The 22,543-nt window shown below is 37.7% G+C and overlaps 1 protein-coding gene across 3 annotated transcripts in view; it reads right to left on the reverse strand.

The window, feature by feature from the left end:
• Window positions 1-22,543, reverse strand: part of ZEB1 (zinc finger E-box binding homeobox 1) — a 202,848-nt gene that overhangs the window by 25,968 nt on the left and 154,337 nt on the right. The window contains exons 3-4 of one of the 3 annotated variants that reach the window (XM_027841611.1): window positions 14,920-14,979; window positions 8,361-8,522 (exon numbers count right to left, since the gene is read on the reverse strand). In XM_027841611.1, the coding sequence (XP_027697412.1) occupies window positions 8,361-8,522; window positions 14,920-14,979 (222 nt within the window). The remainder of the gene's footprint in view (window positions 1-8,360; window positions 8,523-14,919; window positions 14,980-22,543) is intronic. The other 2 variants (XM_027841609.1, XM_027841610.1) reach the window with 2 other exon arrangements.

The following is a 22,543-nucleotide window of genomic DNA, read 5'->3' on the forward strand; positions in this document are numbered from 1 at the left end:
GCCATTTCCCAACCGATGGGCACTCCGTTAGTTTCCACTTCTTTGCTACCACAAAAAGGAATAGCTGTGTATATTTTTTATACATGGGTCCTCTTCCTCTTTCTTTGGGGAAAGAAAAGCCCTAGTAGACGTATTGCTGGAGCCAAAGTTGTGTACGGTTTAGTGCCTTTTAGGGCAAAGCTCCAAATTGCTTTCCAGAAGGGCTGTACCAATTCTCAGCGTTAACAGCGCAGGAATGTGCCATTTTTGTCGTCTTCGCCAATCTAATGGAAGTGAGGTGAAACTGCAGAGTTGCTATAATTTACTCTTCTCTAATTGTTAGTGATTTGGAATTTTTTTTTCATATGGATGTTGATGTCTTGAATGTCTTCTTTAACATCAACTGGGGAATGACTTTTATTCTTAAAAATTTGAATCAAATTATGTTATATGAAGGTAATGGAATACCACAGAACTATTAGAAATGATGAGAGGGATGGTTCAGAGAAATCTGGGAAGACTTGCAGGAGTTGAGAGTGAGAAGAACTAAGAGAATAATTTACACAATAACAAAAATTATATTGTAAAGACAAACAACTTTGAGGGCCTTAAGAACTCTGACCAATGCAATGACTAACCATGATTCCAGAGGTCTGATGATGAACTATGCCTTAAGCACCTACTATGTGCCAGACACTGTGTTTAGTGCTGGATGCTTACCAAGGGGGCAAATGAAACAAACATTTTTGGCCATGGGCAATCTAGAGATATTTTATTATGTGTTTGTTACAAGGTAATTTTTTTAAGGGGGTGGTTTGGAGCAGAGAAAAAATGCTTTTACATTGAAAATTTTTAAAAAAAGGAATTTAGTATAGGAAATTTGTGTTTATCCAGAACCAAATGACAAGCTCAAATAATTGATGGTATTCCCCCCCCCACTTTTATGAGAAAGAGACAAATACAAATTAAATGGTTAAAGTAAATCAGAGATTTATGCAACCAAAGCAATTTCCAGGGTATACTGATAGTATTAGCAGAAAGAGTCAGAATAATCCTGGACACCCTATCTGAGCAGTTGAATGACTCGCCAGGATACTCAGTCTATGTCAGAGGCAGGGCTAGAATGCAGGATGTTCTACCTGTAAGGCTGACTCTTTCTTCACCACGCTACCTAAAACTACATGTAAGACATAATTATTTTTATACAGTACATTAATGGTATTTTGTATTATTTCATCATTATAGATAAATATTTGAATCTATCAACAATGTTTAAATTACTCCTTGACTTCTGGTTAACACTGAGAAAGTCCAGTCTTTCAGTCTTCAGTCTAGGGCACCACTTAATAGAAGTAACTGATAGATCATTTACAAAATGCTCTACATGTTATCACAATTGATCTTGGCAACAAATCTGTGAGGAAGAAGGGACAGGTGTTAACGTCCATTTTTCAGATGAAGACAACAAAGCTCAGTGAAGGTACATGGTTGCAAACTGCTAGGTAAATGTCAGAGGTATGATTTGAGCCCAGGCCTATCCAGACCCCAAGTACCACACTTTTCCCATCACTATTATTGGTTAACAACCTGAAAAACTTCCTACAATACTACAACAATCTGAAAGAGTTAGTGCTAACTTGCTGTGTGGTCCTGTTTTAAGAATATTATGTAATTTAATTTTTTCTTACCCTCAACCAAATTTTTCCTATCTCTTATAAAATGTTTATTTTAAAGTAAAAATAATAAGTCACTCACATTATTTTTAGAGATTAGGATTTGTCATATTAAAATACTGATGATTTTTGTTTCCCAGAATTTCTATAACATTCCTAATGATTAAATATTAAATAAAATTGCTTCTGCATACCTACAGGATCATACTTTCTTGAAAGATACTTCTGTTCATCACTATGACCATAAATTCATACGTTCTTTTAGAAAAAGAAATCTCTTAAAATATTTCCCCCAATATTCTCTTTTGCAGTGAGCATTTCAGATTGACATTACATGAACTAACATTGCATTTGAATTTTACGAATGGTCTCAATTTATTACATTTTTAAAATAATTCAACCTATTGGGCTTGTTATCTTTGCTTGATCTACAGAAAGCCTATTTGTTAGACAAATTAGGAGCACAAACCAGATTTTAGGAAGGTATGTTTAATCTGTGTAACAAAACCTTAATCATCTAGGATGTTAGTGACTCATATGCAAAACATTGCTAATTATATTTAGTTTTCTGAGTTTGTTGAAGCAGGTTTGGAAGGAACTCTTCCTGGAAAAAGTTTATTAGCCATCAAGGTCTCCTGGACAGTGTTGGATTTGGAGTCAGAAAGGCTTATTCCTCACTGTTACCCTGCCCCAAACAGCTTTGGCTTGGGTGTACACACCTCTGCAGTGTCCTCACCCCCGATGGCAAGGCTGGAAGGCAGAGCACAGAACCCCCGAAGCCTCCTTCAAAAAGGGCTCCAGACCCAGCTAGTTCTGCGTTTCCCACCAGCTGCACTCTGCTGTGCCCCCCAGACCCAATGCCTTCTCTGCCCCCTCTCCAACCTCAGCTTTTTGGATTTCTTTTGTGGTCTGAGGGCAGGGGCTGCCTTTCTTTTATTTATTCGTATCCCCAGGGCTCAGCACAGTGCTTGTACACAGCAGGCACTTAATAAAGTTTCCTGGTGAACTGAAATGTTTCCTGATGTAGATTCCAGTCTGGCCTCATACACTTACTAGCTGGGTGGCTCTGGACGAGCCACTGAACCTCTGTGTCTCAGTTTCTCCATCTGTAAAAGGAGGATAACAGTAAGTCTATCCCAGAGAGGTGTTGCAAGGATCAACTGAGGTAAGATATGTAAACCTTAAAGTATTATATAAATGTTGGCCATTATTATTAGTCAAAGTAACAAAGCTACATTTCTTTTACAATAGACATTTTCCCCCTGAATTCTGAGTGCCTCCCCTAATTTGAATTAGTGAAGTTTTACTCTATTTCTTATACACTTACTGACTTTTGGTTTGCCTCCAGATGTGAGCAAAGGAACATTTCATTAGTCTTTTTTTAACCACATTTTTTCACTGTATGCTTGAGAAAATTATTCTTCCTACTTTATAATGGTCACCTTGTGCTTCATGTGAAATGCTCACTATCCTTTAACATATTTCCATTTTTTCCTATTGCCCTTTATTTCCTACTATAAACTCTTCTTTCTTGAGGAGAGCCGGTAAAAAGTTGTTATTTATCTAAAACTTGTGGCAGTAATGTCAGAGAATCATAGTACTGAGGTCCCAACAACTGTTGACCTCATTAGTACATTTAACTAATGCTTTGACAATACTAAAACCTTGGTGATCTCATCAGCTCCCCCAAGCTCCCAGGACTCCTAGGTCTTTGTCTCTAGCCTTCATCTCTCACATGAGCTCTTGCCCCTCATCACCAAGAGCTTGTGGACATCTCTTCTCGCATATCCCAAAGGCATCTCAAGCCCAAATATCCAAAATGAACTTGTTATCTTTCCCCCTAGGTCCTCCTGAAAGCCTCCTTATCCCTTGCCTCCATTTCTAACTAGTCAACAAGTTTTGTCATGGGTGCAGAACCGATACCTCTCACCATCGGACCAACCACTATCTAGTTCACCTTTTACTGGGATATTGCAACAGCCTCACAATTCAACTTGTGGATTCCAGTCTCTTCTCCCAAAGCACCCTGTATGTAGCTGTCAAATCCGTTTTCCTAAAGCATACACCTGGTCATATTACTTCCTTACTCAAACACCTTCAGGAGATCCCCACTGCCTTTTGGATAAATGACAAATGATTCAGACTGGCATTCTGAACTCCTCACAATCTGGCTTCGATCTCCCCATTCAGGCTTACAGCCCGAGACTGCCTTTCATGCACTGTGCCCCAGCCAAGACATTCTGCTACTGCTTCTTGAGCATAGCATTCCCTCTCTATCCTCCATGGTTCTGTACAGGCTGTCCTTCACTCCTGGGATCCACCTTCTGGAATCCCTAGCTCCCTTAAAATGCTCCTTTTTCCCAAAATTCCTTATTGCTCTCTCAATGTGTTGTGAATGCTCTCTACTTCTTCAAACCACCATAAATACAGTTATTTGTTTACCTGTAGAAGGTAAACAACTTAAGGGCAGGGACTATTTTCTGTTTGGTTTTTGTGTCCCCAGTACTTAATATACTGCCTTACACATTGTGGGCACTTGGTAAATGCTTGTACGACTGGATGGGAGAGTTCTCCAGTGATGTACTTTTGTGTTAGCATAGAGGAAGAAATGCTAGAGCTACAATCATTTAACTAAAAAGGCTCACGTGATTTTAACCCTAACAGTATGAAGCACTTTAAATAAATATTTCTTTATCTCTGTTAATTTCTGTCCTAACAGAAGGACATCTACGTGTTACACATCATGGGAAAAAATAACAAATCCTGAAGTTCTGGTTAAGATGGTGGAGTGGAAGGGTACATAGGAGCTTAGCTCTTTCCCACATACTTCAGCAGTGATCTAGGAAGGGCTCCAGATCAAAAAAATGATTGAGAAATTAAAAAAAGAATCAATAAGCTTCTTCATCCCACCAGGACTGGGCAAAAAGAGCCATACTGAGGCACTAGAAGACGACAGGCTGGAAGTCCAGATCTGACCAGGGGCACTGATGCCTGTCAGCACTTAGAGCTGAGATAAACTGGAGGGGGTAAAAGCCAGTGGCAGGAGCCCTCGAAACTGACATCAAGCTGTGACAAATAAAAAACCCTGAGAGACAGTTTCTGGGTAATTAATTTATTAATTAGACTAGCTAATAATCAATAAATTGATAATCAGTGATTTCTCTCGGTAACCAAGGACAAAAGACATGGAGAGTCTGAAAGTTTTAAATAATCCTTGAAAGGGAATTCCCTTGACAACTCTGATTGGTGGACATTTAATGAGGTGGGGTAGAAGTCTTCAGCTCCTCTTGCTAGAACATGGCTTGATTATGAGACTCAGTTGCCTCCAGCAAACGGGATAAGGGAATTGATCTCCATCCAGGCACTCTGACTGGTTTTCTCCTTCATGAGCTGGGTCACCCTAAACTCTAATGGATGGGTATAAGGACAAGCGCTCGTTTCCTCTGGAGTAAGCATGTGCCTAGACTGGATTCTGTCTATACTCTAAACAGAAGCAAGGTCTCCTAGTGGATGGGGTATGGCCCAAATTTGAAGAGCAAGTTCCCTGAAGGTTACAGGTAACCTCAATCGGCCTTGGCTTTCAGAGGCTAACCTTCCACAGGAGCTGTGCTTCAATAGAGAAAAAGAGGAGAAAAGCCTGGATCCTAATTTAATAACTATTTATTAATATAACAGAAAAATAACTATTTATTAATATAACAGAAAAATAATTTCTCTCAAAGCCCAAATGGGGCCTGACTACATCATTCAAGAGTGCAGAAAGGGGCAGTACCTGATCCTGGCATAAAATTACAAATCAGAAACTGAAGCTGGTGACATGATCAAACAGAAGACAATGCACATTATGAAATAACAGCATAGATCAAGAAATACCAAGAAGGAAAGTCTAGAAAAAGAGAGTAACTCCACAAATATAAGCAGAGCCTCAAGAAAAAAAATGGCATGACCACAAGAACTACAAAAATACTAGGAAGAAGTGAAGAGATAAAAAACAGAAAAAACAAAAACCTTGGAATAAAATAAGGGAAGCAGGATAAATAGTTTAGAATACGTGAAAACTTTACCCAAGGAGTGGATCCCACAAAAATTAGGAAAGGCAAAACAGAACTCAATGACTGAGACAGCAAGAAATATTAGAACAAAATCAAAAGATTAAAAAAAAATAGAAGAAAATTCTGGTTAGAAACAAAAATCTTACCTAAAAACAAGTCAAGGACAGATACTTTAAGCCTCATTGGACTCCCTAAAAACTATGGCAAAAACACCCCTACATAGCACAATTTAACAAAAACCCACAAATTAAAACTGTTCAGATTTCCTAGAACCAGAGGGCAAAGTGAAAATAGGAAGAACATTCCAGTTACCTCCTGAAAGAAACCCTAGAACAGGCAGTTCAAGAACTTAAATGAGAAAAAATATATCTTTATTTCAATATAATTGGTTTCTTTTCTAATCTTACACCTTTAAAAACATTCTGAGAAGAGTTCATTAGATGTCTAGGGGGTCTATGATGCAGAAAAACGATTCTTAATCTTGACCAACAAGAAAAACTCTCAGGAATACTGTATTCAAAATCCAGTGGTTCTACGTCATATTCCAAAATACAGGGCTTCTTTCTGGCAGGCAGCCAGAAACACAGAATTCAAGTACAAAGAACTATAGTCAGGAATACATAAGAGTTATCAGTTATGACTCAAAAAGGAAGAAAATCTTGGAATCGGGTGTTGCAAAAGATAAAGGTTTATAGTACCAAAAATACCTTAAGACTGCAAGACAAGATAATTCTAAAGGGAAAAAAAAAGACTTTTATTGAAAACATAGGTCTTTCAAGCATTCCTGATAGAAAGACTAGAGATGAATAGAAACTTTGAAAATGAAGATGGGAGAGTCAAGAAAAACCTAGAAAGGAAATGCATTTGAGCAACCAGGAGGGGTGGAAGGATGACAAAGAGCTTATATTCTTTGGGGGAGAAGAGACAAGTGACTTCTCAGAATCCTAAAGTCTACAAGGATCACAGAGATCTATAATTAAATAAGATAAGCAGAGGATTGCTTTTTTTCTGTGTTGATAATGTTAGGAGAAGAAAGAAAAGGGAAGGTGAGAGATAGTCTAAGTAAGAAATTAAGAACAAGTGGGTAAGATTTACCATGTCTCCTAAATGGGGTGCATGACACAGCTGGCGGAACTGTGAACTGGTCAAACCAATCTGGAAAGTAGTTTGGAACTCTGCCCCCCAAATGCTTAAACTGTGCATACTCTTTGACTCGGTGATATCACGACACCGTCCACATCCCAAGGAAACCAAAGAAAGAAGAAAAGAACTCGAATGGACAAAAATATTTACAACAGCTTTTTCTCATGATGGCATAGAATTGGAAATGGAGGAAGGGCTTGCCCATCAATTGGGGAAAGGCTGAACAGGTTGTGGTATACAAACATGATAGAATACTATTATGCTGTGAGAAATACAGAAAGAGGGGCAACAAGTGAGAGGGAGGGAATGCAGACTTGAAAATAAAATAGAATTTTAAAACCCTTATCACCAAAAAAAAAAAAGAGGGAGAAAAGCATAAAAAGACAGGATAGGGGAATGTACACAAATAACAACTTTAATCATGAACATGAATGAAATGAATTCATCTATTAAACAGGAGAGGATAGCAGAACGGATTAGAAAGCACAATCCAATTTTTTGTCTACTAGAAACTGCTTGAAACAGAGATTCACAAAGTTAAAATAAGGGGCTTGAGCAAAATACATTATGCTTTGCTAGTAAGTGTCTGAGGCTAGATTTGAACTCATTGAGATCTATCTTCCTCATGCCAAGCCCAGTGCTCTATCCACTGTGCCACCTAGCTTCCCCCAAACAGAACTTTAGAAAAGTTAAATATGATAGATTTCTGGTGATTATTGAATGGAAAGATCTAGGCTTTCAAATAAGAAGAATTTAGAACTAGAACAACAGATTTTAGCTTGGTGGCTGAACAACAGAGGAAAAAATATCAGGAGGCTATAGATCAACTCTTTCAGAGTGATAATGAATACTGCTATAGGGCAGAAATTGATGACAAAATTTCTACTAGGATCACAAACTGAGAGGTGGAAAGGCTTCTCTTTCTCAATTTACAAATGAGGAAACTGAGGCCAAGATAGGGAAAGTACCCTACTGAATGCTTATTGATTGATCAAGGCAGTAAGTAACAAAACCAGGATTTAAACCCAGATTCTTAGGCTCCAAATCCTGCAGGGTTTTCTACTGCTTCATAATGCTTCATGCTCATTTCCTTCCTGGCTTCCTCAAGTATAGGGATAATATCATATGCAGCACCACCATATTATGGGAACAGCCAACAATTTAACTCTGTACTACTAACCCTGGAAAAAAAACAACACATGAATAAACATGGTATAGTATAGGCTGCTATAGATATATTCTCTATGTCCCAAAGTTGGGCTAAAGTCAATCGATTAAATCAATCAACATAGTCTTGTACACAGTAGTCATATAATGCTTGTTCATTGGTAAAACATGTGTCTGGCTCTATTCGGGGGCTTTGGGGCCGCAAGACAAAAACAGTGCCTGCCCTAAAGGAGTTTGTTACACTGGAGGGAAAAAATCAAATACACACATATGTAGGAACCAAATATATAAAAAAAGCAAATAGCAGGCTACTTTTTGTGGGGAGACTCTACCAGCTGGGCATTACCATTTTCATCATGACCACTAGCTTCGGGGGTGCCTCGCCTCGGGTCTTCCTCGGGTGCTTCAGGATAGATAACAGCTGTAGCTTCTTGTTGCAGGAATTCTTCCACATTAGGATCATGGTTTTGTTCATTTTCTGCATCTGAGTCACATTCATCCTCTTTTACTAAAAGAAATACAGGTTTTATAAAAGAGCAAGCTCACCACCATAACCTAAAAAGAATTTCATATATAAGAAGAAAATTTTAATGTGTTTTTCACAAGCAAGGGGGTGTAGTGGAAAAAAGCCTTGGATTTGAAATTAGAAGAGCCCTGGGTTTGTTTTATATTTTATTATTTTTATCCTGAGCTTAAGCACTTAAAAAAAGAGTATTTCCACATATACAGAATCATAAATGAAATTGTGAATTTCCAGTTCATACTGCTTCCTTCAAAAAGCATATCATAATTCTAAAAGTTGCTCTTAAAGCTCTCTGGCTCATCTGTGATCCCTTCTAAAATTTCCTTTGTTCCCTTTGATGTATTAAAAAAATTTCAGTGGTCTTTTTTATCAACAATGTCACTATGGCTCACCTCTTCTTTCATCATCCTCCCCCCTGCCCCCACAAAAAAAAGAGAAAAAAAGAAGATGTAACAAACAGGTATAGTGAAGCGAAGCCAAAAAGAATTCACACAGGGGCTATTAAAAAAACCCCAACAACATACTTCTTATTTTGTGCCCTGAGTTTATCCTTTCTGTTAGGAGGAGGATGACATGCTTCATCATCAGTCCTCTGGGACATGTTTGGTCACTGAATTGATCAGCATTCTCTCTACCATGTCGTTGTCTTTGTATCAATTACTCTCCTGGTTCTGCTTGCTTCACTTTGCATCAGTTCAGGATTCTCTGATCCCTTTCATCCCTTCTCAGAAAGCAATATCATTCCATTACATTTACACACCAGTTTGTTCAGTCAATCCTCAGTTGAGGTAGACTCTCTTAGATTCTAGTTCATTGCTTTTATTTTGTTCCCCTTTAATTCCTGTTTCAGGATGAAGAAGTTTGTTATGACTGAATCCAAGCAGAGCCCTGGGTTTGAATCCTGCCTCTAATACTTATAGGCTCTGAGACAGTGGGCAGATAGATCACCCAGCCTCTCCAAATGTCACTATCTTCATCTACAAATGGGGATAACTAGAACTTCAGTGATGACACAATGAGTGTACTATCAATGTCAGCTAGTATTATCTTATGCCCTTAGCCTCTCGATTTCTGGAAGAGATGTTACTGTCATTACATGGGCAGTGGTTGGTGACCTGGGCCTTGAGGGAAACTTGGGGAATCCAACAGGCTCAGGTGAGGAAAGATTCTGTTGCCAGATTAGAACAAAGGTACACAAGTAGCAGACAGACTGACAAGTTTAAGGAAAAATCAACAGCATGGTTTGTCTGGAGTGTCAAAGGAAATAATGCAAATACATCTGGAAAGCTAGTAAGGACCCAGATTACTGAGAGCCTTAAGTACCAGGTTGAAGAGTTTGAATTTTATTCTAGAAGCATGGGGAGTCATCAAAGATTTCTGAGAAGAAAGTAACATAAACCAGTCATTCAATTGGCAGGCCTTTACTGAGTGCCTACTATGTGCCCGGAACTATGCGAGGTAACAGAGTATATATACCCTTCAGAGTGAGCTGATGTGAGGGCATGCATAGAGTCTGAGAAAGGGATGTCAACATTCTCTCCTTTGCATTTCTCTCCTCTTTAATTATGTTTCAGTCCATAGTTACTGAGCCTGATTTCAAAGTGAGATCAGCGATATGGCATAGCTCATGGGTTCCAAAACCAAACAAATTAAACGTTGACAAACTAAACTCATTTGAAAAATTAAAATTTAACAAAAAATAAAATTCAATTTTGTGCAGCATACAATGTTTAAAAATTCTATGGAAAAAGCAAAATTTTCAGTTCATAAGGCAGATGAAAACTTAAATATTCAAATAAAGACATGCCAAAACTCTGACCTGTCAACATTATATCCTGTTACAATGATTGTGGTGGTGACACATTAGAAAGGATAGTCAGAAAATAGAAAAGAATTCACTTAGTGATTACAATGTATTTATTTTTTACCATCTACATTCTCTTTCCTATCACTCCAAATGAAAAGTCTGAACTTCCTGCTTTTCTTATTCACAAATTTTGAAGCTTTGAGATAATTATTAACTGTATATATAACAAAGAAAGAGATGTCCTGAAGAAAAAATAATAATCCTTGAGAAGCTTTTTTCCCTTACAGAGTAGTCAGTCAGTGCTAACGTTCTCTTAGCTACTCTAAGAATTGAAAAGAGAAATCAGTTACAAGGACGAATTGACTCAAAATTCAAAACTAATGACAGTAACTGTCTCTGTACAATTTTTATTTTTTTTCTGTCAGTATGTAATTCCCTTAAAGTATAAGATAAGACTGAAACAAAATGAATACTTTTAAAATGAACTGCTGAAGACGTCTGCATTTCTAATCTTTCTTCTTTACTTTAAACATACATATGGCTGATTACCATGAGAACTACTCCTATTCTTGAGCCTGTTTGGAAGGATCATGTGATAGTCAAAATGGCAATTTCAGTAGATCTGATGGCCTATGCGAGATGCTTTCCATGTGGGATTCTTAGAGGGATGTGTATGCGTATTGTTTGTCTTGCTTAGTGGATAAAGCTTGGAGGCTGGAAAATCTGGGTTCAAACTCCATCAAGGACATTATTCAAGTTACTCTAGGCAAATATTTAATCCCTAACCATCTAAGTGGTTAGAACTGAGTAAGGAAGATCTTAGTTCAAATCCTACTACAGACACTAGGTATCTGGGTGACCTTGGGCAAGTCATTTAACATTTTTGGCCCAGATTTCTTTTCCTCTGTAAAATGAAGGGGTTTGAATAGATGGCTTCTGAGGTCCAGCCTCCCAGCTCTAGGTTTAAGAGCTTGTAATTTTATAATCAACGTCACAGAGGGCTTGGGAGCTGTTCTGCTTAAGAGGAGAGTTTCCAACACTGTCACTTCTTCACACTGCTAAAATCACAGACCCTAACAATAATTTGCCTAATTTATGCTGTCTTTAGAACTGGAAGCAAAGAGGGCAAATTCATTCTTGGAAGGAAGGATAGGATGACATACAATAAGCTTCAAAACTCTGAATGTCTTGCTCAGTAGCTTTTGCCTGATGCAATTCTGGTTATTGTGTTTTGGGTATCAGAAAGGAACTTCCTTAGGAAAAACGGTAATAAAAACCATTCATTTGACCTTCATTAAAACTAGTGTTTGATTAATAACAAATACCCCATTTAAATATTTTATATAAGCTGTAGCATGATAAATATTTGCTAGCAACTATTTGCCTGAATATATTATTTATGCAGGTTACACATAACGCAGCTAAATATACTGTATCAAAGCTTCTGCTGTAGGCATAGTAAATTACCATCCTACAGTCCATCTTCACTTATTAATTTGGAGCTTATCTTTAATAAGACAGCAAAGCTTTATCATTAGTTTCACAGTGTGAAATTACAAGTATGAGACTACCAGTATTATTAGAAGTGAAAATCTATTTATGACAATTATCACATAAGACTATCTTCACTTTGCGTAACATGAAAAAATTTATAAGGGTCCTTGGTTTATTGCTAAATATTAATCTCAAAAAAAAGAAATCTGTGAATGTTAAACTACAGAAGAATGGAAGAAAAAAACCCCACAATTAAAACATTACGATGAAATAGGTCCTCTATTTCTGATGACTGAATGCAAACATCTATGGCACTGTGGTGCAATATAAAAAGGATAGATTTGGAGCCAGAGAATCTGCTTGAATCCTGTTGCTGCCACTCAGGTCCCTACTTTGCTGGTGGGCACAGCTCCCAGCAAAACCATATTCCACCTGCGTCCCAGACTTCATCCCCTCCCCCACCATCTTTTTAAGACAAACTGCTGCCTAACCATGCCACTCCCTTCCTATAGTTACAAAGCTGATTTATTAAAAACCCAAGTATAAACATCTACATTTATCCCCAGTGAAATGCAGCTTATTAATAAATTCAGTCCAATATTCTAGTCTGTCAAGATTGTTTCTGGATCCTGTCAACTTGTGTGGTAGCCATCCTTCTCAGCTTTGCATTATCTGCAAAACTGATAAAAATGTTGAACAGCACATGGCCAAGCAGAGCTGTTGGAGGGATCCACTGAAAAGCTCCCACCATTGAACCATTAATGACTGATTACTCTTCAACACCAACCATTTCAATAGTTCTGAATTAATTAAACTGCACTGTCACCTATTGCACAGGCTTCCATCCTTTCCATATGAATACCAGGAGACACTCTATCAAAAATACCTTGCGAAAATATAGGTAAACCATGTATCTATAGGAATCTCCTGATTTACTGGTTAGTAACTTTCTCTGGGGGAAAAAGAAGAGAATCAAAGAAGAGACAGGACTGCGTCAGTGTTGTTCAAACCCTGGTTTGCTGGTTTCCTCTCCTGAGGAGAAGGACCTTAGAACTGGCTAAGAGTGAGACTGGAAAAGAGCCCCTTGCTGCCCTTGATGAACTTGAGTCACTTGGCCTAGGTGAACTACATCCTCAGGTTCTGGAGAATGGGAGAGGAACTGCAGAGCTGGATAGAGGTGACTACAGTCCCAGTTTTCAAAGTGGAGCCTGCCACCAAGTTTATTCAGTTTGGGAGGAATTCTGAAAAAAAGGTTCTTTGAAGAAATAGTAAGAAATTTTTGTATTGTCTACAAGCCTTTGGCCTTTCCAATTCCTTCATCCTAAATCATGTTTTACAACCTATTATATGCTTTTCTTCTTTATGCCCATCTTTGCACTGAAGTCACTGAGTGTGTCAAAGTATACGCTGATTTAATCTGGACAGTATTTCTGAGTTCTTCACGCACTCTTTCAGCAACTGATGTTGACAGCAACATCATCAATGTTATTAAAACTGCAACAAAAGATGACCAAGTGTCCCGTGAAATGGGTTCTTGTTGACTTTGGATTGTGCTTCTTCAAAGAGAATCTCTGAACCATCCCTCTAGTTAGCTGCAATCTACTTTTGTCTTCTTTTTCAGTTTATGGTGAGATTGTAAAAATTGAAATAATTCAGTTCCTCTAGTATTTGTTGGTTACTGGACAAGGACCTCACTTTCAAAGTATTAATAGTTACTACATATAGACCATCTTAATACTGTGTGATTGTTACCATCCTCTGCTCCCCTTTTCCAGCACTCTCCTTCTGTCACTGTAGAAGCAGAAAAGGGCCTCACACCACCGAGGATCACTGTGTACTTTTCTTTGTTTCATGTGTTACCACGGCCAAAGAATTCATCTCCAAGTGGCCAGCCTACTGGTAATGCTACATCCTTCTGTACTTGGAGGGCAGTCTCTGGAAATCACCCTGCTGCCCTACTTGGAAGCCTTCCAGCATGGAAGGACATGGAAGAACATGCCATAGCCTGCCTTCCTCTGGCACAGCCTTTGAGAGCTTAGGGTCACCTCGATGCCACCCTAAAATTACTTCATGCTACCATTATATTAAATAAGAGAATGTATGTAAAAACCTTTGTAAGTTATATAAACGTGAGCCATTATTATTCTTACTGGCATGCAGAAAAGGCTGAACAAATGTTTGTGGATTGATTCCCGTTACTTATTTCTAAATTTGATTTTTTTCCTCTTTTGTTCCTTGGGCCAATATTACCTGAGCTCACTGTAAAGGAGCAGACTAAATATTCAAAAAGAATGCTTTTGGTTCTTAAAAACAAGTTTCCTTGTTTAGTCCAATTAGATCATATAAGCCCTCTTCAGTTAAAGAATGAAAATAAAAGCTCTGTGATATGTTTTTTTCTTGGTTTGTTTTAGGTGTGGTATCCAGGGATTATTTCCAAGTTTCTTCCAGCTTTCAGAATCTCTGTCCTATTGGCTTATCCTCCCTTCTGCTACCTGTTTGTGGAGTTAGTACACTACTTCTCAGCACTTAAACCAAAGGGTAACTTAACTAAGGATGAAACTCAAAATAATCTTTTTTTTTAAAAGAAATAATGGTAAAGTATTTGGAAGAGGAAGGTGAAACAAGTTAATAACTCTATTTCTGAATTATCTGTGAATTTCAGCTGTTCAGCATTTCATATTAAAAAAAATGGACTGTGCCTTTATAGAATTCAAAGTGCTAAAGAGATAATGGCTGCAACTTTGGAGGATACTCAATATACCAACGGCTTAATTTTGTGGAGTAGTTACTGTTTATAAAGTACTTTCCTCACAACAACTGTGTGAAGTTCTTGGGAAAGGGCCAGTATTATTTGCCAATGAGGAAATTGAGGCTCATGGATATTAAATGACTTGTTTAAACCAAGTATATAAGTCAGGACTTGAACCTAGGCCTTCTGACTCCTGGTCTGGTATTCTTTTCACTATGCCATCCTGAATATCTGGGGACTAAAAGAGACAAACACTTGTGACACAAAAGACCCTAAACTTCCAGCACAGATCTAGGGAAAGAAAATGGCGCACAAGGCAATCAGATAAGTACCTGCACATCCAGCTTCATCTGCCTGAGCTTCAGGCCCCAGGATTTCTTTTCCTTCCTTTCCTGTTAAAAAACATATTCCAAAGAACAAAGAATTAAAATAGAACCACACAGTCTTGTTTATGCAGTCAGTCAACAAACATGAGGTGATGAGAGCTTCTGCCAGGCCAGCTGGTGGCACTGTTAGAGAGGCAGGTCAGTGAGGAAATGCTTGGGTATCAAGCGGTTGGAAGGTATCCAAATGCCCAACATAGGCTTGTCTAGTATTTTATTGATGTCTGACTGAGTGATTTAAACCTAAACATTAATGAAATCACAAAGCTCCTAGATTTCATGTGTGCAATTTGATTTTGATAGGGTTGTTGGTGGCACTTTCCTAGCAAAGATGGTTAAGATATTTAAGATGAGGAAGGTAAGAAAAACTGAAGAGTAACTGGCATTGGCTAAGCTGTGAGGAGTTAAAAGCTCTCAGTCAATAAATATTGATTAGGCACCTATTATATGCCAGGCATTGTCCGAAGGGCTGGGAATACAAAGAAAGGCAAAAGACTACGTAGTCCCCGCCTCTGAGGAGCTCATAGCCCACCCGGGGGTCAACATACAAACAACTGTGAACAAACGAGATACAGACAGGACAAAGTAGAGAGCAAGAGGAGGGCACTGCTGCGTGCTGACGTCAAGTCTAGTGTGTCATAGCAGAGCCACTCTGACCCCTCTTACACTGTTTTTCTTATGTTGTTAACTTTCACAGCAAAATGAACAAGAAGAAAAAAATTAAAATCAATCAACTGAGTACCTGTTGTTAAGGTAGCTTATGAGGAATGTACAGAAGGATAAACCACAAGTACTTTCAAAGAGTTCATAATCCAGATGGAAAGATAAAAGTTAAACTAAAGAAACATTATGTACTAAATGTGGGAAACTGACTAGAAGTAAATTAGCCTTCTTGAAGCCATTAGGAAGAATTGTACCTTCTAGAAGGATACTGAGAAGTCAGTTTTCAAGAAAAAATACCTCATTTAAATTAGATTATTGAAAATAATTCTGTTGAAATTAATTCAACAAAGCATTATTAGGTAAGAGGTATGAAACATTTTAAAAAGTAGAGTGAGCTTTAAATTATATTGTAAAACATGACCTGTACTTATCTATGCAAATTAGACTTCAAACTTTTCTCTTTTCCCAATGTAAAAAAGTATGTTCAACTGTACATTATATATCAGATCACTTTCCTTTCATTTCTACTCATTTTAACTGAAATTCTGAGAGACCTATACAACAGGTGTCTCAAAAGTAAGGTATATGTATTTCAAGAGGTTTAACTGACATAAGCCTGAGAGTTTCTGGCTGAACCACATGAATCCCTTATGGCAGTGTTCCAATACTAGTACGTCTATAAAAATATATTTTCTTTCTTAAAAATGATATAAAAACCTGTTTTATCACATGAAATATAAGTTTACTCTATAAAGTACATATATATCACATAATGCATATAATGTACAAAGCATAAATAGTTCTACTTTTATGAGATCCCTACTGCAAGAATGGCACAAAATCACAAATATTAGCGCTGGAAGGGACCTTAGAGTTCATCTCATCTGACCCTGTCATTACAGAGATAGGGAAACTGAGGTGCAATTCAATGAAAATTTGACTTTGTTTCAACATTTCACTTAAAGGCCAGAATTGCTTTATAAAATTTGATTACATGTTTTAATATTTCAATAGCACATAATAGTTTCAGTTTTATTTAGGGTCTATTCAATATTAAAAGTCTATGAAGGTGAAGTCTTGCTAGCCTAAAGCAGAGTTGAATGATACCAGTTTTCCTAATGATGATTTTGCTTCTTCTGTCTGGGTCTTTAGAAAACTGATCAGCAGAGGTAATACAGCTCCATTAAGTTCAGCAATGCAAAGTCCCATTGCTTTATGAGTCAATGGTTCATCTAAGTAGTTAGAGGTCAAGCATCTACACAGCCAAGAGTTGTTGTTCACTGGCCAGGTGGTCTATTAAGCAAACCTTGGGAGAGGGGGAATGGGGGAAGGGAGAAGGAAAGAGGAAGAGAAGGAGAGAAAGAAGAGGGAGAGGAAACAAAGTGCTAATCTCTTTTCACTTTCTCTATTCTCAGGTGCTAGAAGTTATACCAGTAAAGAGATCAAGACATTTTCTACTGTTGTTTCAAAACTCTCAAAGAAGAAATGTGTTCTCATTTAACTTATTTTTGCTACCTTAGGCTGTCTTATCCCTGGGCTCTAAGGATTATTGGCATTCATGGATGTGGAGGCATTTTCCATTTGTGGAACAGTGGATTGAACACAATTGGGCTTTGAGTTCAGAAGACCTGAGTTCAAGTCCTCCATGAGACACTTCTCAGCTGTGTGACCCTGGACAAGCCATTTAAGTTCTATGGACTCAGTTTCCTCATCTGTAAAATGGGGCTAAAAAAAGCACTTACTTCATAGTGTTGTGGGGATCAAATGAGATAATGTATGCATGTAAAGCTCTCTGCAAACCTTAAAGAATTGTAGGCATGTTAGATATTCTCATTAGTTAAGAAAAAGATTTCCAGAGGTAAAAACCTTGCCTTTTCTTTTCACTATAAACTAATTCACTGTTTTCCTTTAATAGTTTGATGAGGAGGAAAAGAGTCCCTTTCTGTAAAGATCTCGTTTCCTTTCCCTATGAAGTTCAAAATGGTGGCAGTATCACAAGCTACTGGCCATCCCATTTAATACTTAGTCTTTTTTTTCACACAGGTCCTACTTCAATACTTCAGTGTGTAGTGCAAGTGACCCTAGGTTTATGAAGGCTGTGCCAGCTGGGTGAAATGGTGGCAGGTTCTCCTAAATCAGAAGGGCCTCGAGTATATTCCTAGTGATATAACGCCTACTCTCTAAGGACCTGCCTAACAAAGTTTGGAAAGATTTATCACCACTGACCACTAGATGAATTCCTTGGCCGTGGTAACCCATGAAAAAAGGAAAAATGCAAACTGGTCCATTAGTCCTGTATAGCCCCTACTCTGTTTTTGCTTCTATGGGGACATTGGCAAAGTGGGAAAAGATCAGGAGGCACTAAGAATCACAGAATTTTAGGCTCTCTATATGCATTTACTCATGGTATTGTCTATGTGAGATTTCTGAGCAGCAACCAACAAGTTGATGTGGTGCTTATGGAAGAACTGAACCAAATCAATTTTGACATTCTTGCTATAAATGAGGACAGAAGACATAAACACAAGTTATGATCTAAATGGAAGGAGAACATATAAGTGTTCTTTGGAAAGGTAAATAAAAGAGTTGGTTTCATTATGTGCCCAAAGACAATAAGAAACATAATTTTATGGGTCATTTGTTCATCTCATATTGAAGTGCTCATTAGCAGTACTCATTATGATTACGACCTCAAAGACTGAAGATAACTACAGCTTATATGTCATCCACTGCAGAGGATAGAGATGCGAGAAAAATTCTTTGAAGAACTGGATAAGATATTCTACTCCAACCTAGGAAATCCACTGCTCCTGGATTACACTAACGGAGAGGTAGTGAGGCACACACAAAGAAGAATCATAAAAAACCAAGGATGCACAGATATCGAAGCTTGTGGAGGCTGAGCTAATTCAACACCATTCAATTTTTATATGGGAATGAAGTCCTTCCAACTGAGATTCTGGGATATTCAAAAGCCTCATACTTGTTTATCATGAATATTTTCTATAATAAAGTTAGAAAGCATTAGATATGGTAAGCAACAATCATCGTACCAAGCAATGAAATTTAGTCTATATTAGACAGAAAATATTACGTGTGGATGTGGGAAACTTTCTGAATGAGTTGTCATTTACTTACACCACTGACTAATTAGAACAAAAATAAAAATTAAAACAAGGAAAGTTAAATGTAAGAAGAAGCTGTATACATTTATCATATCAATAATCAGACATATTCAAACATGCTACTGAAACTGAAATATAGGAAATGACATTAACACAGACTCTCATGATTTCCCATGGAAGACGAATAGACATAAATTTATCACTGCAATAAAGAACCCAGAAAGCCCAGAAACATTTCAGTCAGCAAACACTCTTCTTGCCTTGTGGAGAGAAATGGTACTTGGCTAAGGACACCACAAACTGACTATAACTTTATTTGCAAAATATTATGGAGAATATAATGAAATCTTAATGTGTCCTAAGAAATGACTATGAGAAATTCAGATAAACATGGAAGGATTTATATGAACTGATGCAAGTGAAGTAAACAGAACCAGGAAAACAAGATGTTTTCCACATAATGATGACAGTAATGTAAATCTAAACAAACAAATGAGTGAATAGGTAAAGAAATAATACTAACAAAACTGAATGCATTGTAATTATAAGGATCAAACTTCATAGAGAAAACACCTTATTTTTTGTTAGAGGCAGGAGACAACAGGTGTGGAATGCTTCAAACACTGTCACACAGAGTTAAAGTATATTGCTGGTTCTGTTCAACTGTTTTAAAAAATTATCATATCAGAAAGCTCAATGAATACTGAGTGAGAAAGGATATATTTAGAAATAAATGTAATGAAAAAAATAAGAGATCGATACAACTTTTAAAATATTAGGAAGATGGTAACATTATAAACAGTATTGTTTCAAAAAGAAGAGTGGTAGAGCAGAAATCTAGTCTGCAAACCCAGAGTATGAGATCCAGCTAAGCCAGATCATCTCAAGTGTCGTTACAAACGAAAAGGGAAGGATAATAGAACCAAAATGGAGCATTTGTGTCAGCATTTACGTAACAGGTCATTCTTATCATTGGACTCTTAATACTTCAGTGTACAATGAAGAAGTAGAAATGGCATTAAAGACAACAAAAACCACTCAAGTACACAAAGAAAGCAATGCTACAAGTGACATCTGAAAAGCTCTAGGAGAATGACTTTTAAAATCTTTATTAAAGATTGGGGGAAAAAAAAAACTTTGCACAGTACCATTACCAAAAAAAGGAAACTGAAGAGACGTCAATTAATAACTACTACACATCTAATTCTCATCTCCTTAAAATCTGTAAGAGAAACATCTATCCACATAGAAATATGAAAGGGGAACAGGTAGGCTTTCACAAAGGATTCTCATAAGCAGACCACACCTTTACAATCACAAAAGTGACTAAAAGTTGCTGTCATCTGCTGTGTTCACTGCCCAATGATATTTTAAAAAGCACTTGACTCAGCAGAGTACAATGTATCTTTAAAAACTCTTCAACTAGTTGTCTCCTATACAAATATTTAGATCATCCAAGATTCCCTGATGCCTAAACTGAAGTAGCCGTGTTCAACAGTCCTGTCATCATTATGAAAAGAAAGACAAGCCAGGGAGGCAGAAGTGTTAACCATTCTCACAGCGAATATTCTGTGCCAAGTACAACCAAAGTAAAGATTCATGATAGGTGAAGAGGTCTTTCAAATGCTCCTGATTACAGAGGACTTTAGGCTTGAATTAAATCAAGCCCCAGAATGCAGGCTTCCTACACAAATCCCACCACTGCTTAGAGAAGACATGCCTAACAATCCACATAGGAGAAAAACTAAATGTATGAAGAATTTCTTAACTTTTTTGAGTTATGAAGTCATTTGGCAGCCTATGAACCCTGCTCAGAATGTTTTTAAATGCATAAAACACATAAGATTACCAAGGAAAGCAATTATGTTGAAATGAAGATTTTTTTTTCCTACCCAATTTTACAGACCCCTTGAAATCTACCCCTGTGGGTCCATGGTATCCACATTAAAAACTCCACTTTAGACAATGACATGTAGTTACACGGGTAGCTAACTGAGTCTGTTAGTAATACAATCTTGGAAAGGAACAGCAGATGGATAATGATATGGGCCCAGAACTGACTAGGAGGATTAGAGCAGGCTGTAATGTACTGGGGAATCTGTAAGGTACTTTCAAAAGTCCTAAATGGCTTTCTGGCACAAAAATCCATTTTTAACAACAATATTCTTGTGGTAATGCTAAATGTTTATAAATCATGTAACACTATAATCTTTAAGGATTTGAAATTTGCAGATCACCAAAAGGACAATAGGGATATTAATGATAGATTAAGTAGGCTTGTATATTACTAATAGTTACTCATATGCAAGAATTGACATAAAATATATTATCCAGAAAAACATATGATTTGAAAAAGTGATAGGCTGGTCATACAGTGGGAACAAAAAGATAACAGATGAACAGCCTGAGTACTGCACTATGAAGGCAGTGAGGTGGCACACTGGATGGCATGCTGGGCTTGGAATCAGGAAGACCCAAGTTCAAATTCTACTTCAGACACGTATTAGCTGTGTGACCTTGGCCAAGTCACTTAAACTCTGTTTGCCTATTTCTTCAACTATAAAATGGGGATAATACTAGCCCCTAAATCCCAGCACTGTTGTGAGGATCAAATGAGATATTTATAAAGTGCCTAGCACATAGTAGGCACTTAATAAATGCTTATTCCTTCCCTCCCTCCCTTCCCTGCACTGGTACCTATGGAATTGTTTTAAAAAATCTTTAAGGAAGGCCTTCAAATACGTTGTATCATGTGAGGATATGGACAAGACTCACACAGGATGAGTGAATAGGTGGCAATCTATGCTGCAGGAGATAGTGTAAGTGTCAATGAGATGACAAATCCATTGAAATAAAGTGCCCCACACAGAGGAGATGCTCATGGCGGTAATTCCAAGTTTCAGGAGAAGACAGTTTGAGTGGTCTTGTACTCTACCCTCTTTAGGCCTCAAACTCTGGAGGCCTGACTTAATTCAGAGCTTTTCTATATTTTCTTATTCCCAGAATCTCTGGCACTAAGCCAGGCAGAAGAAAGACCTGTAGGACTGTAAGAGATACTCCCTCCATTCTGAAGCCATAGGAATTCTCAGGAGTCTCCTTAGACACAGAACTGTGGCCCTGAGGATACCCCATGTGGACCTTTGGTTGAACCACGGACTATTTTCCTAAACTTTTAATTATATGTGCCTGGATGCTGAGTTGTCCCTTAGAAAGTACCCAGTTATTACCCATTCTCAATTTTTTTGTACCTATCAAATAGGAACAAAAATATAAAATCCAAAGAACAGAATCCCTTGAACAGGGATTGTTCCAGTCTTTACCTGAACCTCTGGTACCCAAGCACAGTGCCTGGTAAATAGTGGGTACTTAATGAATGCTCAGTAATTCTGTTAATACAGTTTTTCTATTAAATATACAATCTCTAGCCATGACATTCATAACTTAGAATTTTTTCAAGATGTTCTCAACAGTCACTTTTATTTGTCTTTTTAAGAAACAGGAAACCAGGGGCAGCTAGGTGGCACGATGGATAGATCACCGGCCCTGGAGTCAGGAGGACCTGAGTTCAAATCCGGCCTCAGACACGTAACACTCACTAGCTGTATAACTCTGGGCAAGTTACCTCATATTAAAAAAAAGAAAAGAAAAGAAACAGAAAACCGCCTGAATGAAAGGCCTATAGTTTTAATTTTTTTCATTGACCAACTGTGGCTCTGAAAGGATTTGCTTTTGATTCCCCAGTGCTAACCCATACGCAGGGACGTTTCTGGCAAAAAGCATATCTG

Source organism: Vombatus ursinus, unplaced genomic scaffold (assembly GCF_900497805.2).
Source record: "Vombatus ursinus unplaced genomic scaffold, bare-nosed wombat genome assembly UNPS02014861.1, whole genome shotgun sequence".
Classification (NCBI taxonomy): domain Eukaryota; kingdom Metazoa; phylum Chordata; class Mammalia; order Diprotodontia; family Vombatidae; genus Vombatus; species Vombatus ursinus.